Source organism: Rhinatrema bivittatum, chromosome 8, assembly GCF_901001135.1.
Source record: "Rhinatrema bivittatum chromosome 8, aRhiBiv1.1, whole genome shotgun sequence".
Classification (NCBI taxonomy): domain Eukaryota; kingdom Metazoa; phylum Chordata; class Amphibia; order Gymnophiona; family Rhinatrematidae; genus Rhinatrema; species Rhinatrema bivittatum.
This window is the reverse complement of record NC_042622.1, coordinates 239,118,704-239,136,827: the sequence shown is the minus strand read 5'-3', so window position 1 is coordinate 239,136,827 and position 18,124 is coordinate 239,118,704. Positions and strand designations below refer to the sequence as shown.

At 45.4% G+C, this 18,124-nt stretch overlaps 1 protein-coding gene across 1 annotated transcript in view; it reads right to left on the bottom strand.

Annotated features, from left to right (window-relative positions):
* Window positions 1–14,712, bottom strand: part of MAP2K2 (mitogen-activated protein kinase kinase 2) — a 60,581-nt gene extending 45,869 nt beyond the window's left edge. Inside the window, exons 1-3 of the mRNA XM_029614252.1 lie at window positions 13,902–14,712; window positions 7,987–8,197; window positions 7,102–7,248 (exon numbers count right to left, since the gene is read on the bottom strand). Coding sequence (XP_029470112.1) covers window positions 7,102–7,248; window positions 7,987–8,197; window positions 13,902–13,993 — 450 coding nt within the window. The 5' untranslated portion in view covers window positions 13,994–14,712. The remainder of the gene's footprint in view (window positions 1–7,101; window positions 7,249–7,986; window positions 8,198–13,901) is intronic.
* Window positions 14,713–18,124: the final 3,412 nt, after the last annotated feature.

Genomic DNA, 18,124 nt, shown 5'->3' with positions numbered 1-18,124 from the left:
TACCTCTACCTGCTGAGTGAAAAGCCTGGGAAAATAAACCGCACTGAGCTTTTTTTTTTTTTATACAACCAACTTGCTGTAGCCAAAGGGTGTAACTAAATCATCCAGAGCCTTAGACTCTGTAAAAAAAACAAAACAAAAAACTACTAACTAAATTTAAAGAAATTGAAAAATCAGGACCACAGGTTCTGTCAACCCTTCTGTTGAGAGTCAGAGAAAATACTGAGGGATTGCAGGGTGGCACACCAGGTTAGGAGGGTTTGCCTTTTCAGTTTTTTTTCTCTGACTCACTCTGTTGGAAGGGAGACCAGTGGTCTGGACTGATCCTGGTACATACAGGGAACTGATCTTTTCCAACTAAGCTACGTCCCTTTGCTGCAAACAATGGAGAGGGACATAGATCGATGGTCACACCTTACCATTTCCTGGTTTGGCAGGATAGCTGTCGTTAAGATGAATGTTTTGCCGAGACTATTAACTTATTCCAAACACTCCCAATCCCACTAGCGTCCACGACTATGAAACGTTGGCAAAAGAAATTAAAATGTGCTTCATAGGGAGGCCCCGCCCCCCCAAGGGTAGCCAGACGTGTTCTTTTTCAAAATAAGTTTGACGGGGGCCCAGGACTCCCAAACTTGTCCTGGTATTATGTTGCTTTGCAACTCTGCCCCATCATTGACTGGCACAGTGCACCAGTAATAAAACATTGGGTACAAATTGAACAAATCTGGTCAGGAGATATGCCACTTCCAGCATGGTTTGGCAACCCAGGCACACTTGGCATCCATGCCCCAAATTGGCTCCTACTACTAGACATACCCATAGAGGGATAGACTGTTGGGTCCGACCCCCTATTACTGCTCATCCCATCTTTTTCATAATACCACTTTTCACTCCATGCATTTCCTTCCTATCCTTCTCTGCATGGAAAGCCTAGAGGCCTCACGCAAATTGCCCACTTTTTGTCAAACGATAAAATAATTCCCTTTACTGCATTGCAAGCCACGCACAATCTACCTCCATCCGACTTTCTAACTTATCTCCAGATAACGCTTTTCAAAGCTAATTTGGAGACGCGATCCCAACTGGCACCTAAGAGATCCCTGTTTGAGGGGTATTGTATACACTCGCAGTTGTAAAAGGGCCCGATATCCAAAATCTACAAACTACTGAACACTCTATTAAGGATTAAACCCACTCATATTAATGCCTGGGAACGAGACTTGGGTGCACCACTTTCTGAAGAACAATGGTCTCTGATATTCACGAAGACCAAGTCTGTCTCAATCTCCTCCTCTATCGTAGAGCATAGTCAAAGTATTATTTAGATGGCACATTACGCCCACTCGTCTAAGCAAGTTTAATCCTTGGAGTAGTGGATTATGCTGGCGTATTGCTCTCAACCGGGCTCTTATCGGCACATGTGGGGGATTGCAAATACATTCAGAACACTTGGTCGTCGTTGGGGAGTCTCCTTTCTGACATGTTAAACGCATCATTCACTTAACCATAACCCATGCACTTCTTTATTTGCAAGATGAGGCCTCAGGTCTCACTCATCCACACTCATTCAGCATTGTTTGTATAGCATTAAGAATGGAGACTGCCTTTTCTTGGAAGAGAGAGTGTAGGCACCGACTCTCCGGGAGGTGGGGGGTACTGGAGAGATTGGACAAAATTTGCACAAATTACTGCTGCCAAACACCATAGAATGGATAAGTTTAATAAGGTTCTCGACACCTTATTTAACCAGGAAGCGAGCACACCCCAACATATTGTGCCCCTAGGTCTGATTACTCTGGGCAATCACATCCCTAATGTACTCGTTGACCCCTTCTGTACACACCTTGTTGCATTATCATCGACTGCCTATGAGTGTACTCCTGTATATGTTTGCTATTATTTACGATTTTCAGACATCTGTGAACTGTGTTATCCGATGATATATGGACACCAGCATGTATGGGGGGAGGGAGGGCGAGGGAAAATAGTCTACAAAATTGAACTGTTAACCTTGATACTTAAAGATGTATTAGCCTTCGGGCCACGTTATGTTTGGTTTGTTAAATGTTTCAAGGAACACAATAAAAATTGCAAATTAAAAAACAAAACATGAATCCAACCAGATGAGATTCTCCTGCTCATAGTAAGTAGTTAATATGGACTGGTTCTAGGGATTCAAGATAAACCAAAAACTAATGCAAGGATACATGACAAGAGCTAGGATCGAACTGGCTAAGGGAGATTAAGGTGAATAATAAATAGGTTGCATATGATGCGAAATAACTGTAGGAAATGAGACCCTGAATGACTGTTGTCAACGGATGCATACTAACAAGGATAGGAGAAGATGGTGCTGTTGAAGAGCCTATGAGTAAGGTGGATGGTTGTAATTATATTAACTTCTGTTAAGCTCCAGAGTGACACTGAGGTTTCAGTCTCAGAGATGCCTTCCCTTCCAATGTTTAAAGGTAGGAGAAGAGCTAAAGGAAATTGGCTTTTACCTGCTAATTTTCGTTCCTGTAGCACCACAGATCAGTCCAGACAGTGGGTTGAGCCTCCTGTCCAGCAGAGGGAGACAGAAAAACTGAAAAAAGTATCCTATATCAGGACAGTGTTCACCCTGTGTCCCTTCAGTATAATCGATATCAAAGCAGCCAAAATAGCAGAGAACCAGGATAAGATCAAGCAAGTAAACAACTGTAACTATCAAATGAAACAAAAAATTCAAACATATATGAAAAATGCTCTTACATAGCTATCAATATATATATAGCAGATACCTCCTGGTGCCTTACAATTTGGATGAACTTCCAGTGTCTTAAAGCTCAAAGAGGAAGTAGAGAAATCCCAAAAAGAACCTGTGAAAGAGAAACTCCGAGCGGACGTAGCAATGTAGATGTAGTCAGGGCGGGAGTCTGGACTGATCCGTAGTACTACAGGAACGAAAATTAGCAGGTAAGAACCAATTTTCCTTTCCCTGTACGTACCCGGATCAGTCCAGACAGTGAGATGTACCAAAGCTTCCCTAAACAGGGTGGGACTGAGACAGTCCCGCTCGAAGTACCTGTCTCCAAAGAGCCAAAGACTGGCGCCTGAACATCGAGGCAATAATGATGCGCGAAGGTATGTAGGGATTTCCAAGTAGCTGCTCTGCAGATTTCTTGCGGTGAGACTGACTGATTCTCCGCCCAAGAGGTAGCCTCCGGAACCGACCAGCCCTGACAAATATATGCTGACGCAATCGCCTCTTTTAGCCAGCGAGCGATAGTAGCTTTAGAAGCCTTATTCCCCCCTTACTTGGCCCGCTCCATAAGACAAAGAGATGATCAGACTCGAAAATCATTCGTCACCTGCAAAATTGTAGTTGGACCCTCTTCACATCTTCGCCGCCGTAGATCGCGCCAGGCGTGTTCGCAATGTCCTCTGGAGAAAAAGCAGGGAGCTCCACGGCTGATTTACATGAAAGGAGGACAACCTTTGGCAGGAAGGATGGGGACTTTTTTGAGGGAAACACCTGAATCAGAAAAAGTGAAGGAAAGGCTCCTACAAGACAGAGCTTGGAGCCAGACACTCTCCTGGCCTGAGCAAATAGAGACCAGACAGACAGTCTTAAGGGTCAGATCCTTAAGTGTGGCTCGCCGAAGGGATTCGAAGGGTGCCTCGCAAAGACGCTGAGACCCAAGGTAAGGCTCCACGACGGACAAATAGCCCGGACAGGCGGGTTCAAGTACTTAGGCATCCCCTTCGACAGATGGGGCGAAAGGGGAGCCACCATTGCATGCTGTCGATGGTAACATCGGAAAGTGGTAAGGGTGTCTGAAAAGACCGGCTTACCAGCGGGATAGCAAAGCTTTCTGCAAAGGATGCATATGCGCAAAGGCCCAGGGAACCAAATCTATAGTTGAAGCCATAGTGCCCAAAACCTGGAGATAATCCTAGGCCGTGGGGACTGTGAGAGATAATAAGATGTTGGAATTGACCCATGAGCTTGAGTGCACGGGCCTCGGGTAACAGAACTTTGCCCACACGAGTGTCGAAGCGTGCTCCTAAGAATTTGAGGACCTGAGAGGGCTTGAGGTTGCTCTTTGAGAAACTGACTATCCACCCGAGGGAGGGTGAGAACCGACAAGAGCTGGTTGACCCGCTATCACGCACAGGTCGACTTTGGCCGAATGAGCCAATCGTCCAGGTACGGGTGGACTAGGACTCCCTCCTGCCGGAGGAAGCCGCCACTACCACCTTGATCTTGGTAAATGTTGCGTGGCGTGGTGGCGAGACCGAATGGGAGTGCTCGAAACTGAAAATGTCGTCCCAGGATGTTGAGACGAAGAAATCTCTGGTGTTCCTGGCGGATCAGGATGTGAAAGTAGGTCTCCGTCAGGTTGAGAGAGGCAAAGAACTCCCCTGTACGAACCGCCGCTATCACCGCCCCTCAGGGTCTCCATCCGAAAATGGGGAACCTTGAGAGCCTTGACGACTCTGAGGTCCAGGATCAGTCGAAAAGAGCTGTCCTGTTTGGGGACAACGAAGTAGATGGAATACTGGCCGGATCCCTGTTCCTGGTGGGGGACCGGGCACCGAGCGCTTGAAGCCTGTCAAGAGTCTGGTACACCACTGGGTGCTTCCGAGTTCCGCAAGGAGAGATCAAGTAGAGGTCCGGGAGATCCCGAGCAAACTAACGCGTAGCCTCTTTCGATTACTTCGAGGACCCTCTGATCCGAAGTAATTTTGGCCCATTCTTCGAGAAATAGGAACAGCCGACCACCTAAGTCTGGAACGGAGGAATGGGCCGGCCGTATCTCATCGTGAGGACTTTGCGGCGGTGCCTTGATGGGTACCATCTCGGAAGGGCCATCTGCCCCAAAAGGAGTGAGACCATGCTGGAGACCTAGTGGAGGTGTTTCATTGAAAAGCTCCATGCGGCTTGTTGTATCTGCGCTGCCCCTAGAAACGAGAGCACGACGGAAAAAAAAAAAAGAAGATCTGGACTGCTTGGGGCAGTCCTCCGGTAGCTTATGAACCTTGTTGTCACCCAAGGATTTGATAAGCTGGTCCAGGTCCTTGCAAAAAGTAACTTACCCTTGAAGGGTAGACTGCCCAACTGCGATTTAGAAGAGGAGTCTGCAGCCCAATCGCCTGGCTGACAACGCTGAGACCATAGCTCTGGCTTGCACTCTGAGGAGATCATAGAGAGCATCAGCCCCATACGCAATCGCGCCTTCCAGCCTTTCTGCCTGTTCCGTCTCTGCAGACGGGAGGTCCCGGGTGCTGAGTAATTGTTGAAACCACCTGAGGCTTGCCCGCTGCATGAGTGCTACAGACTGTGGAGACTGAACCCCGAGCTCCACCAGGACTGCAGGAATGAGGGGTTCCAACTGCTCCCTCTGGAAACAGACGGACCACCTGAGGGTCATCACCCTCCAAAGAAGCCCGTTTCCCTTGCTCCTCAGCTATGCCCCACCCCCCCCCCCACCGCAGGAGGGGGAGGAGAGGCTCTTGCACCTGCAGCCGCACTGCCCGGCAGACCCTCCTGAAACCACCGCACGTTTACCCTTGCGACCCTTAGAGATGCAGGAACATCGGCATGCTTGGCTACCTTGGGGGGCAGTCCCTGCGTAGGTCTGACTGGCAAGGCACCACCTTGCAGAGACCTGGAAGCCAAAAAGGCTTTATGCATAAGGAGGACAAAATCTAAAGAACAGGAATCAGAATCAACATCCTGATCTCCTGGAAAAGCAGGGTCCTCCTGTAAAAAAAACAAAAACCTGATCCTGATCTGCATTCTCATCAGGAGTTACAGGGACTGGATACAAGGAGGAAGCTCCCCCTCCCCCACAACCCCTTGCCTGAGCTGCAAGCACATGTACTTAAGATGGCTGCCATCCTTGCACTGAGGGAGAGAAAGGATCAGCTCTGAGCTCCCGCGGAGCCCTGATGTTTTTGAGCCCCCTCGAGGCTTGGCTGTTGCTGCAGACCCTGAAAAAGAGCTGCCCTCCCCCTGGAAGGCACCTCGAGCAAATCCAGTCCTAGAAAGCCATGCGGGCCGATCCACACATGCTATTATATACCAGAATGGCTGCAGCATGGTGGGGGGGGGGGGGGGGGGGGGGGAACAGATAAAAAAAAACACGAAGAAATCGGCCAAAAACACGGCGATTCAGGTAGGCAGGGGTCCTCCTGGACTGCAGCTGACCAAAAGAGAAAAAATTTTCAAAAATTGTTTTTGGGTTTTTTTTTTTTACACAGTGCTCAGACGGACACAGGTGAAGAGAGGGACTGGACCACCAGTAATCACTTCCCCAGCTGCTTACCTTGCTGGCACCTGCAATGAAAAGCGCGGGTAAACTGTGCCTCTGATGTTTTGGGTTTTTTTCCAAAGAAACGAGCAGAGGAATGGGAGCCTCTCTGCTAAAAGACCTGAGGCAGGCATGAAAAGGGGGAGTGACTGGACCACCAGTATCACCCCTTTAAGCCAGGCAAGTGGTCACCGGGAAGAGGGGGTCCCAGGCTGAGTACTCAAGGGGAAAATCCCCCCTGGGACCCTGTAAGAGCTGTGAGACAGAGCTGTCTCACATAGACAAGAAGTTTGATTTCCTTCAAATTTTATTTTTTTTTACATATAGAAATTAATCAATTCTTGATCCTGGAAACAATCAGGAGAAAGAAAAATCACCACAGTGTGGAAAACAGAGAAAGCTAGGGAACCACAGGTTCAACTGGCTGCCTCTGCTGGGAGACAGAGAAATACTGAAGGGATGCAGGGGTGAACACTGTCCTGATATATGATACCTTTTCAGTTTTCTCTGTCTCCCTCTACTGGACAGGAGGCTCAACCCACTGTCTGGACTGATCCGGGTACGTACAGGGAAATGGGGCTATTTCAGTATAACTGGAAACAGTGTGGCCATTCACTAGAATAGCAATGCCAGAATGAGAACTAGAGATGGGTTGAAAATCAGAATTGTAGACCTTCCCCACAATCAGATCTGGGACATTGCCATTCCTGCTCCTGCACCAACCCAAGAAATGCTGGCTGCAAGAAATGCCCAGATTACGGCTTGAGATAGGCCTTTTTGGCCTCATTCTTGTGGGACTCACCATGTGCTCCATACAGATGGAGATCTCACCATCACTGTAGAAGGCCCCATAGAAGCCCACGATATATGGGGAGTTACATTCGTGCAGCACCTGCAGCTCCCGAATGATCTGGTTTCGGATAGCTGGTTTGATCTCTAGATGAATGAGCTTTAAAAAAAAAAAAAGGAGGGGGATTATATGCAAGACACATTGTGGAGAGAGAGTGTAAGTATCCCTGACAGCAGGCAGAGCATCAACATCTCATTTCAACACAGCATCAGCACTCCTCACAAAGCTGATAAAATAACTTGTTTATAAAGTGGCTTCTTCAGATTCTGCCTCTAGGATAAAAAGCATTAGTAAATTGGATCTAAATGCTTTCCCTAGTATACTAAGGAAAGAATTTAAACGAAATCTGCTCTGGAAGTCAAAGCCAACGCAGATCTCACACACATCTCAATGAGGTCACCATCACTCCTTACAAACATTACTTCAGAAACATGGAAGCAGTCACCTCCGAGGCAGGCATCACGGCAGCTGTTTTACCTCAAGGATAATACCGGACAGCTGACGAAAAGGGGAAAAAGAGTAATCCAACCACAAATGGGCAAACTGATAACAGGAAGAGACAGTGATCCAAGTAGGATCTTTTGGACATGGAATGGCAGATGGGGGAGTTCAGTGCCAGAGAAGCTAGAATGATACAAAGCTTGGAACCTGCTTCAGAGGACTGAAAGGCACAACCAACAGATTAAAAAGGACAAACTGCTTCACAGCACATCTTTACATCTAATGACATGCAAAGAAAGGATGGCAGAGAAGTGGGTTACCGCTACCCTGCCAGCACTTTCCCTGACACCCTACTAAAAGTAGCAGAGGGCAATGATTTTGACATCAACCCCTTACTTTGCGTGCCATCACCAGTCCAGAGGGCCTGTGTTGAACTTTGGTAACTACTCCTCCATTCCCTGCTCCCAGCTCGCAGATCCTGTCAAAGTCATCATCCTTCAGTTCCCCGACCTTGGCCTTCTGGGTAAGGAAAGCCTCCAGACGTTTCTTCTGCTGCTCATCCAGTTCCAGCTCCTCCAGCTTCTTCTGGAGGTCCACAAGATTTGCCCTGCAGAAAGAGAGAGACTAGGGGTGAGTGTGCCTCAACAACTGTTTATTGAAACCAACCAATCTGTGCAGCCTTAGGTTTAAAAGTTCTACAGTAGGGTCCAGGCAGCATCTGAAGAGGAAAAGGTAAGTATCAGATTCTGTTAAGGAAAGGATGGAGCCCTAACATAGCAAAGAAAAATTATCTGAAATATAGGCCAGGAAAACCAAGTTATCAAGAGAAAATCTGAGATTGTAGCATATTTCTAAAAACAAAACAAAGACAAGTAGTAGTCGCTCGCTGCCACATCAAAATAAAGACTACTTTTGAATTACACTGTGTGTGTCCCGCCTCTGAAGTGATAAAAAAAATTTAAAAAAAGAAAATTCCAAATGTCCAATACAATAACACATCAACTTTAACCTGCATACTGAGCAATACTTTAAAAGCGCACAGGACAAACAATAACACCTCTATCAACTGAGCACCTAATTATGAATTTATTTTTTCTAAATTTTGAAAGCTGTGTTCCTGCAATTCCCTTGAACTGCCATGTTGCAATCACCTCACAATCAGTACATCCTATTGGTCCATACTGTTCAGTATGTCATGTGTGACATCATGCATCCAGAAACTGCATGAACCAATCAGATTTCACACTCTGCAAGGAAGTTCTAAATGTGGCTACTTCCATGGTTTCAGGAAGAGTCCTAGGAAGGTAGCTTAAAGAGAACAAACTGGACAGAATAGATTAACATTATGAGGCTTATCTGCCATCAGATTCTATGTTTAAAGTGTTTTAAAAGTAGCAGGAATATTTATAATTGACACAGGATAAGCATTTACAACTTGTGTGTACATTTGAAATACTGCACATTATTAAAGTACAGTTTCTGCTTCCACCATCAAATGTCCACAGTAAAACAGGCAACTTTCCAAGTAAACAGGAAGCAAACCATCATCAGTATTCTTATTCAAGCCAGAATTTAAGGGAATCTGCAGACATAAGAACATAAAAAAATGCCATACTGGGTCAGACCAAGGGTCCATCAAGCCCAGCATCCTGTTTCCAACAGTGGCCAATCCAGGCCATAAGAACCTGGCAAGTACCCAAAAACTAAGTCTATTCCATGTTACCATTGCTAATGGCAGTGGCTATTCTCTAAGTCAACTCAGTTAATAGCAGGTAATGGACTTCTCCTCCAAGTACTATCCAATCCTTTTTAAACACAGCTGTACTAACCACATCCTCTGGCAACAAATTCCAGAGTTTAATTGTGCGTTGAGTAAAAAAGAACTTTCTCCGATTAGTTTTAAATGTGCCACATCCTAATTTCATGGAGTGCCCCCTAGTCTTTCTATTATCCGAAAGAGTAAATAACTGATTCTCATCTACCCGTTCTAGACCTCTCATGATTTTAAACACCTCTATCATATCCCCCCTCAGTCGTCTCTTCTCCAAGCTGAAAAGTCCTAACCTCTTTAGTCTTTCCTCATAGGGGAGCTGTTTCATTCCCCTTATTTTGGTAGCTCTTCTCTGTACCTTCTCCATCGCAATTATATCTTTTTTGAGATGAGGCGACCAGAATTGTACACAGTATTCAAGGTGCGATCTCACCATGGAGCGATATAGAGGCATTATGACATTTTCTGTTTTATTCACCATTCCCTTTCTAATAATTCCCAACATTCTGTTTGCTTTTTTGACTGATGCAGCACATTGAACCGACGATTTCAATGTGTTATCCACTATGACACCTAGATCTCTTTCTTGGGTTGTAGCACCTAATATGGAACCCAACATTGTGTAATTATAGCATGGGTTATTTTTCCCTATATGCATCACCTTGCACTTATCCACATTAAATTTCATCTGCCATTTGGATGCCCAATTTTCCAGTCTCACAAGGTCTTCCTGCAATTTATCTCAATCTGCTTGTGATTTAACTACTCTGAACAATTTTGTGTCATCTGCAAATTTGATTCTCACTCGTCGTATTTCTTTCCAGATCATTTATAAATATATTGAAAGAAAGGGTCCCAATACAGATCCCTGAGGCACTCCACTGCCCACTCCCTTCCACTGAGAAAATTGCCCATTCAATCCTACTCTCTGTTTCCTGTCTTTTAGCCAGTTTGCAATCCACGAAAGGACATCACCACCTATCCCATGACTTTTTACTTTTCCTAGAAGCCTCTCATGAGGAACTTTGTCAAACGCCTTCTGAAAATCCACGTATACTACATCTACTGGTTCACCTTTATCCACCTGTTTATTAACTCCTTCAAAAAAGTTACCCCCCAATAAGAAAGAATTGGGGGGGGGGGGTGAAATCTTCAGAAATAGTAGTCAGGCGCATTCCAGAAACTAAAGACGAAGAAAATGAGGACCACAGGTATGCCCACCACTATTTCTCAGAACGTTTCGTCTCTTAAAACAGCAGCCCAAGGTTCTTTACCCTTTTGCAGTAAGGCTATCCTCCCCATTTGCATCAAATTGTATTTCACTTCATGGAAATGACTTTTAGTCATCATAAATGTGAGCAGTTAGAACTGGAGGTCAATTTACTCCTTTACTGGACATTACAAGTGGAATGAAGGCCAACATCCTCTGTAAAAACTCAGTCCAGGAATGATATTGGTTTGCCTGGTTACTGCTCGAAAACCCATTAAATAAGAACCTAGTGTAATGCAACGCAAGATTTTATGGCCAGAGGAGGTGAAATGTACTGCAACACAGCACGGAGGAAAAAGGGTGCCTCTGATAAAGAACAGAACCAAAAGATCCGATACTACACTGTGGAAGCCAGTATAGTTTATCTAAAGAAACTTGGCAAAATCTGTTTTTGTATATGGTATGCTGTGTGGGCTTCTGTCACATTTCCTGCTGCCTTCCCGGGCAACATTTCCAGTGCCAACAAACCTAACCAGACCAAAGAACACTACCTGCTTCTAAGGGAGCTCACAGAAAGGAAAGCAATCTTCAACCAGGGAAAATTAGTTCCTTTTTCAAGCCACTTATCTGCTCAGTTACTAGCTCACTTTTTTCTTTTTGATCCCATGACAGGGATGGTATTAGATCCGATGGGACCTAGGACAAAAACTAAGGCATAGGACCAGCCAGCATCCTAAAGCCCTGACTCTCTGGACTTTATTCCACTTCTCTTGCGGTATTTATATCCTGCATTCTCCAATACATTACTTTAGTGTGGGTAGCAAACAAACATTCATATAATAGCGACATACTGTATTATTTAACATAAAATGTAATAAAGGCACCCTAAAAACAAATTATAAAACTAATTATTTTATCCTAAAAACATTCTAAAACCATCAAGTCTCAAAAACATTTCAAAATCAATTAACTAACTAGAAGAAGGCATTCTGAAACAATGTTTTCAGGCCCTTTCTAAAATTTAAATCAGGCTCCATTTTTAGCTCTACTGGAAAAGCATTCCACAGGAATGAAGCTGCACAAGAAAGAACTCTCTTCCGAGTCGATATTCTCAGGTATAGGGTATCTTAAGAACATAAGAAATTGCCATGCTGGGTCAGACCAAGGGTCCATCAAGCCCAGCATCCTGTTTCCAACAGAGGCCAAACAAGGCCACAAGAACCTGGCAATTACCCAAACACTAAGAAGATCCCATGCTACTGATGCAATTAATAGTGGCCATTCCCTAAGTAAACTTGATTAACTGCCGTTAATGGACTTCTCCTCCAAGAGCTTATCCAAACCTTTTTTGAACCCAGCAACATTAACTGCACTAACCACATCCTCTGGCAACAAATTTCAGAGCTTTATTGTGCATTGAGTGAAAAAGATTTCTCACCCATTAGTCTTAAATGTGCTACTTGCTAACTTCATGGAATGCCCCCTAGTCCTATTATTCGAAAGTGTAAATAACCGATTCACATCTACTCATTCAAGACCTCTCATGATCTTAAAGACCTCTATTATATCCCCCCCTCAGCTGTCTCTTTTCCAAGCTGATCAGCCCTAACCTAGTCAACCTTTCCTCCTAGGGGAGCTGATCCATCCCCTTTATCATTTTGGTTGCCCTTCTCTGTACCTTCTCCATCGCAATTATATCTTTTTTGAGATGCGGTGACCAGAATTGTACACAGTATTCATGGTGCGGTCTCACCATGGAGCAATAAAGAGGCATTATGACATTTTTCGTTTTATTAACCATTCCCTTCCTAATAATTCCTAACATTGTTTGCTTTTTTGACTGCTGCAGCACACTGAGCCGATTTTAAAGTATTATCCACTATGATGCCTAGATCTTTTTCCTGGGTGGTAGCTCCTAATATGGAACCTAACATCCTGTAACTACAGCAAGGGTTATTTTTCCCTATATGCAACACCTTGAGAAGCCTTTAGAAGCCTTGTGCCCTCTATTTGCAATGCACATGTAGACTCATACCACTGCACATTAGACACAACATACATCTAGTCTCTGAATATAGCAACTTATGTAACAGTACCATCAGTTTGAAATGAGACAAACAACCAGCAGGCAATGCAATTGCACTGTTTGCCTCCAATCCTCAAGCAAGCCTTTCCCATGTCTTCTTCAAAACAAACTCCAACATTGAAAAGAGATTCTAGAAAGCAGGTCCACCAGGTCTTATCTATTGCCTAGATCAATGATTCTCAAACCTGTCCTGGAGGAGCCCCAGCTAATTGGGTTTTCAGAATACGCACAATAAATATGCATGAGATAAATTTGTATGCACTGCCTCCACAGCAAGCTAATTTTATCTCATACATATTCATTGTGGATATCCTGAAACCTAACTGGCTGGGGATCCTCCAGGTCAGATTTTGGAAACTTCTGGCCTAGATATTGTAATGCCAGTGAATGATTTATCAGATTGGAAGAGAACATTAATATAAGAGGGTCTTGATTCAAATACATTATAAATGATAGTGAGAGGGAGCAGATGCTGAAAATAACAGTTTAAGCAGCTTGACTACTGGGCCATGAAACACAAAGAATAACATTTCTCTACCCAAGGATACACCAATCACAAAAGGAACCTTGAGACCCTCTTGGTTATTGGCCTCTAGCACTTTCTAACCGACCAGGCTGAGATCTTCCCTTTTCTATATATCTTTCACACAGCACTAAAAGAAAAAAACAAATTCTATATATAGGGGTGTTAACTGCCATCACCCCACTTAGATGAGAGGAACTCCTAATGAGCCTATCTGCAATTTTTTAATAACCATTTTCTTAACGATATAATGTGCATTGCCTGTGTGTGTGTTTTGTTTTTTTTAACACTGCAGGATGTTCCAAAAACAGGATTTATAAACAAGGACTCTGAGGTAGGTAGGTAGGGCAGGGATGGAGGAAGGTCTCTGAAAAACTCAGGACCTGGTATTTTGAAGCTTTCACATTTGACACACTCGTTTTTCGTGGTATGTCCTAAAATTTCATTAATGACACTTCTCTGTAAAATTCACTGGCTGAGCTATGCTTCAAGACTTCCAGTCGTACGCGCCAGATGTTTCTTCCTTTATTTAAATGGTCCAGGTTTTCATATTACATTGGTAATTCCACTAAACGTAAGAAAGGATCGGAACCTCCTAGATGCCACGCATTCCCGGTCTCTAAACCAACAACCTCAAGCGCTCCTTAAATCCCCGGTACCCCGAAGAGCAGGTGCCAGTCTGGAGCCCCACTCCCCGCCCCGGTCAGAAGTTCGTACTTACTCCGAGGAGCCGTCGCTGGTGGGAGAGGGCCCCTCTGCAATGGTGGGCGCAATGTTCAAAGCCGGCAGCACGTGCTTCCTTTTAGCTGGCATATTGTCCTTAGGGCCGACAGTTGGTGACCAACCAGCGACCCTCTGGTATTACCGGGAGCTGCTAACCGGGGTCCCTCGCCCTCTAATTCTCAAGTCCTCGCGGCTCTGAATTTCAGGCTCTTCTCCTCCTACTCCAGCCCCTGCGCCCTGAGGAGCCTTCTCCCCTCACACTCAGGTTCGAGTCCTGGTTGCGGGGTATCCCCACGCGGGCTCCTGGACCTCGGGGACGGAGGTATCGGGGGTCTTTCTCCAGTCTCTGGAAGGGCCCTCTCCCAACTCGCGCGTCCTGGGGGCGCCTCTTACACCAGGGTCCAAGTCCTGAGGGAGGGGACTCTCCCTTTCTCCAGACCGCAGGTTCCGAGGGGGGGGAGGGGGCGGTGCCTTCCCAATCCCTGGTGAGGGATTTGTGTCTCGCTTTCTGGACCCCAAGTCCCGCTTGGGAGCGGTTGGAGGAGGCGGGAGGTCCTCCGATCCCAGTCCCGGGCCCTGGCTCCCTTCGGACTCTAAGAGAGCAATTGGCAACTACGGACTCGAGGGGAACCTCGGGCCTCTCTCCACCGGCCGCGACGAGAGGGCGCGCCTGGCGACGTCCAGCAGGAAAGCGGTCGGGGTGGGCCGCCACAGCCCACCCAGCTCAGGCAAGGCCGCGGACGCCGCTCAGAACGAGGCTGGAGCCAAGTCCCACCCCTTTGCCTGCAGGTCTCGCGAGAGCACAACCGGGGTAGCTCCTCCAACCCAGAGCCGAGAAGCGCGATGAAGGGGGAGGGGGGCCACGCCCGGTCCTACCCATTGCATATTGGGACTTGTAGTGCTACGCTCCTTTAGCGCTTCAGGAACTACATCTCCATGCATGCAACAGGGGTCAAGACCGTCTGCAGAGTAATAGGACATACCAATAAATACAACTCATAATATAATATAATCATATTGAATATTGTATACTATATATGTTCATATCCTGGAGCAGGGGATAAGTGATTTAAATATTGTAATAAATAATGCAATACTTAGAAAAATGTTCAGTATAAGCACAAGAAGAACAGTTAAAATGATCTAAGACCATGAGCAACATTATAAAAATGGTATTTTTCTTTTTCCTTTATTATTTCGTTTATTTCAAGATTTACAAAGCAAGTTAAACTTGAACAGAAACAATGATTTGATTCCAATAGCATAAAAGGAAAAAAAATCACAAACCCAAACAAATACTATAATATCTTGGGTTAGTATCCGCTTTAGACCACAATGGGAGAGGAGCATGAAAGGGAGAAAAAACTAAGGAAATGTATTTATTTATTTTAAAAAATTTCAAGGAAAAAGGGCATAGTAGCATAAGCCAATCACAATATAAACATTGCCAAGAAAAGTGTCAAACAGAACTCATTGAACTAGTCAGTAATCTTTTGTATCTAGAAAATGGAGGGGAGAGGTGAATAGAGGTTAGGGAATGAGAGAGAAAGGATGGGGATTGTGGTGAGGGTGGAGTGAATGAGAGGAAAGGAGGGTAAGGGAAAGGATGGAAGGATGGACGAGTGAAGGCCAGGAGGAGACACTGGGGGGGAGCCTGTGAGAGATTATTCAGGATGAGGATCTATTTTGTGGACGCTTAGCTTTGGAGAGACGCTCTAGGTAAGTTATTTATAGCCTATTTATTTATTTATTTATTTATTTAAGGTCTCTTTTATACCGACATCCGTTGACACATCGCATCGGTTTACAAAAAACAAAAACATTTGGGCAGAGCCCTTACATATAACAGCGGAACAAGATTAACTTTTGGGCGGGGCCCTTACATATAACCAATAGAGTACATTATTTCTGTGCATTTTGACATCCCAGGAAAAAGTCTGACCCCTCTGTGCATACCACATGTGCCTGCGGCCTCCAGACAGGCGTCTGTTCTAGGCCATTGCAGCATCAGAAAAAAAAAATCACGTGCAGAGAGAGTTGCAGCTGCATTTCTACCCAGGGTCATCTCTCTCCCAGAGGATCAATTGCTGGGAGGCAGTCCTGGAGGCAGTCCTTCACCTCCTCGCTCACAGGTAAATTTTAAGATGCACAAGATTTAAAGTTGTCGGTTTTGTGTTTTGGTATGTAGTGATACTAAAGCAAATAGGGGAAAAAAATTGGCCATACTATTGGTTCACTAAAAAAAAACTATATTTGTTTACTTTCTGCTTTATTTATTTAAAATCTTAATTGCATGATAAGGTGTTGATTGATTTATGTAGTTGTTGCTGGTTCAATAAGGTCTTTCTTGAGACTTTGATAGTCCTAAAATGCAATACAGAATAAAGTTATTTCTCAAGGATGATTTTTCATATATTTATTTATTTTGTACAGAATTCCCCCAACCTTGGTCTCCTCTCTCCTGGAGCTTCTGTCTCATACCACAGACTCAACCTTGCCCATCTCTCTTTCACTCTCTCTCTCGCTCTCTCTCTCTCTATTCAACAGCTGTTTTGAAATATTTATTCTTTGTATGATTTTCTTGTATGTTGTTCTTTCTGTGTTCTGTATGTGTAACCAGGGTGAGGGATTCTACTAGAGTATAGTTTCTGTTCTTGTTCTTTGTTGCGTTCGTGCCTATTCTCGCCCTCGCTCCACCCTCTCTACCTTTGTGGCGACTCCCTTTGGCTCTGATGGACAGATGCTGCCGCGGCTTCTCCCTGCCTCTTCGTCCCGGAATCCCCGGGCTGGCTTGACGCTACGGATCCGCCATGTTCCTGATGACGTAAGGGCGCACGTGCGCGCACGCTCCAGACTTTGTACCAGCAAGGGCGCGAACCTCGGGGGCGACCCCCCGAGTGACATCATCCGTTTTCCATTTATAAGATCTTTGTTTGCTAACCTCAAACGAGTTAGCAAGGAACTCCAACGGGACTTGCTTCGGCAGTCCACGCTACTTGCAACATCGATCCGAGTCAGCTATGGGGAAACCTTTCTCTACTGCTCGGTCTTTTCAAACTTACCAGGAGTACCTGCTCCTCGGGGGCTCTGCTCTCTCTCTTCTTGATTTCAGATTGTTGAATGGGATCCGGTACTCGCTCCTCGAGGGCCTACGTTCCCGAAGACTCAGAAGACTCCCATTGCCTGGAGGCGATCGCAAATGTGAACACAGTGAGTCCTTTTACGGACAGGAACCGGTACTCACTCCACGAGGGCCCATGTTCCTAATCTCTAAGACTCCCCTCAGTCAAGATGTTATTGCAGGTACGGAGATCGTGAGTTACCATTGCAGATTGGAACCGGTACTCGCTCCACGAGGGCCTATGTTCCTAATACCTTTCTCAAACTCCTTCTTCCTCAGAAGATATTGCATACTTATATCTTATGGATTACTATTCAGTTTAACAGATAGGAACCGGTACTCGCTCCACGAGGGCCCTATGTTCCTAAACCTCTCCTAGCCTCTCTTCTATTCCAGAAGCCATCCCAAACACAGTTATTGTGAGTTCTATTTCAGACTGCCTATAGGAACCAGTACTCGCCTGCGGCTCCTGTTCCTGAATACTGAAGACTCTCTGTTGCATAAGAAGACATTACAGATATCTACAATTGTGAGTGTATCATCTACCACTGGTTATGCCCAGCATACCCTGTCTACTCACTACCTATAGTCTCTCCTTACAGCTCAGCAACTCAGAGATCATATTTCCAGTATCAGAGGGACTTCAGTCCTGCCGGGCATATCAACTCACTACTGCCACCTCTGGTGGTTCTACTTCCAGTCTAATAAAGAACTATCTGTGTTTGTCTCAATACTCCAGCCTAGCCGATGGTTCCTCTTAGGATCTCCACTTGAGAGCGCTGTCATCTGCCATCGGCCCAGGGATTCACTATTTCTTCTAAGTGTTACTCCTTACACTAATAGAATGGTATTATCATCTGCCATTCTGTAGGAGCCAACCCACATCAGACCATTACTCCTCTCTCTGCGGAAGCTGATCGATTCCAGATCGCTCACTCCGTCCTCCTGGCAGGGTGAGCGCTAGCAGGTTGCTAACTCCTTGGCAGATTCCTACAGATTGCTAACTCCCTAGCAAGAACCGTAACAGATTGTTAACTCCGCCCTCCTGGCGTGTGAGCGCTAACTCCTATCTGATGTCGCCGCCCATCCGGCATCAGATC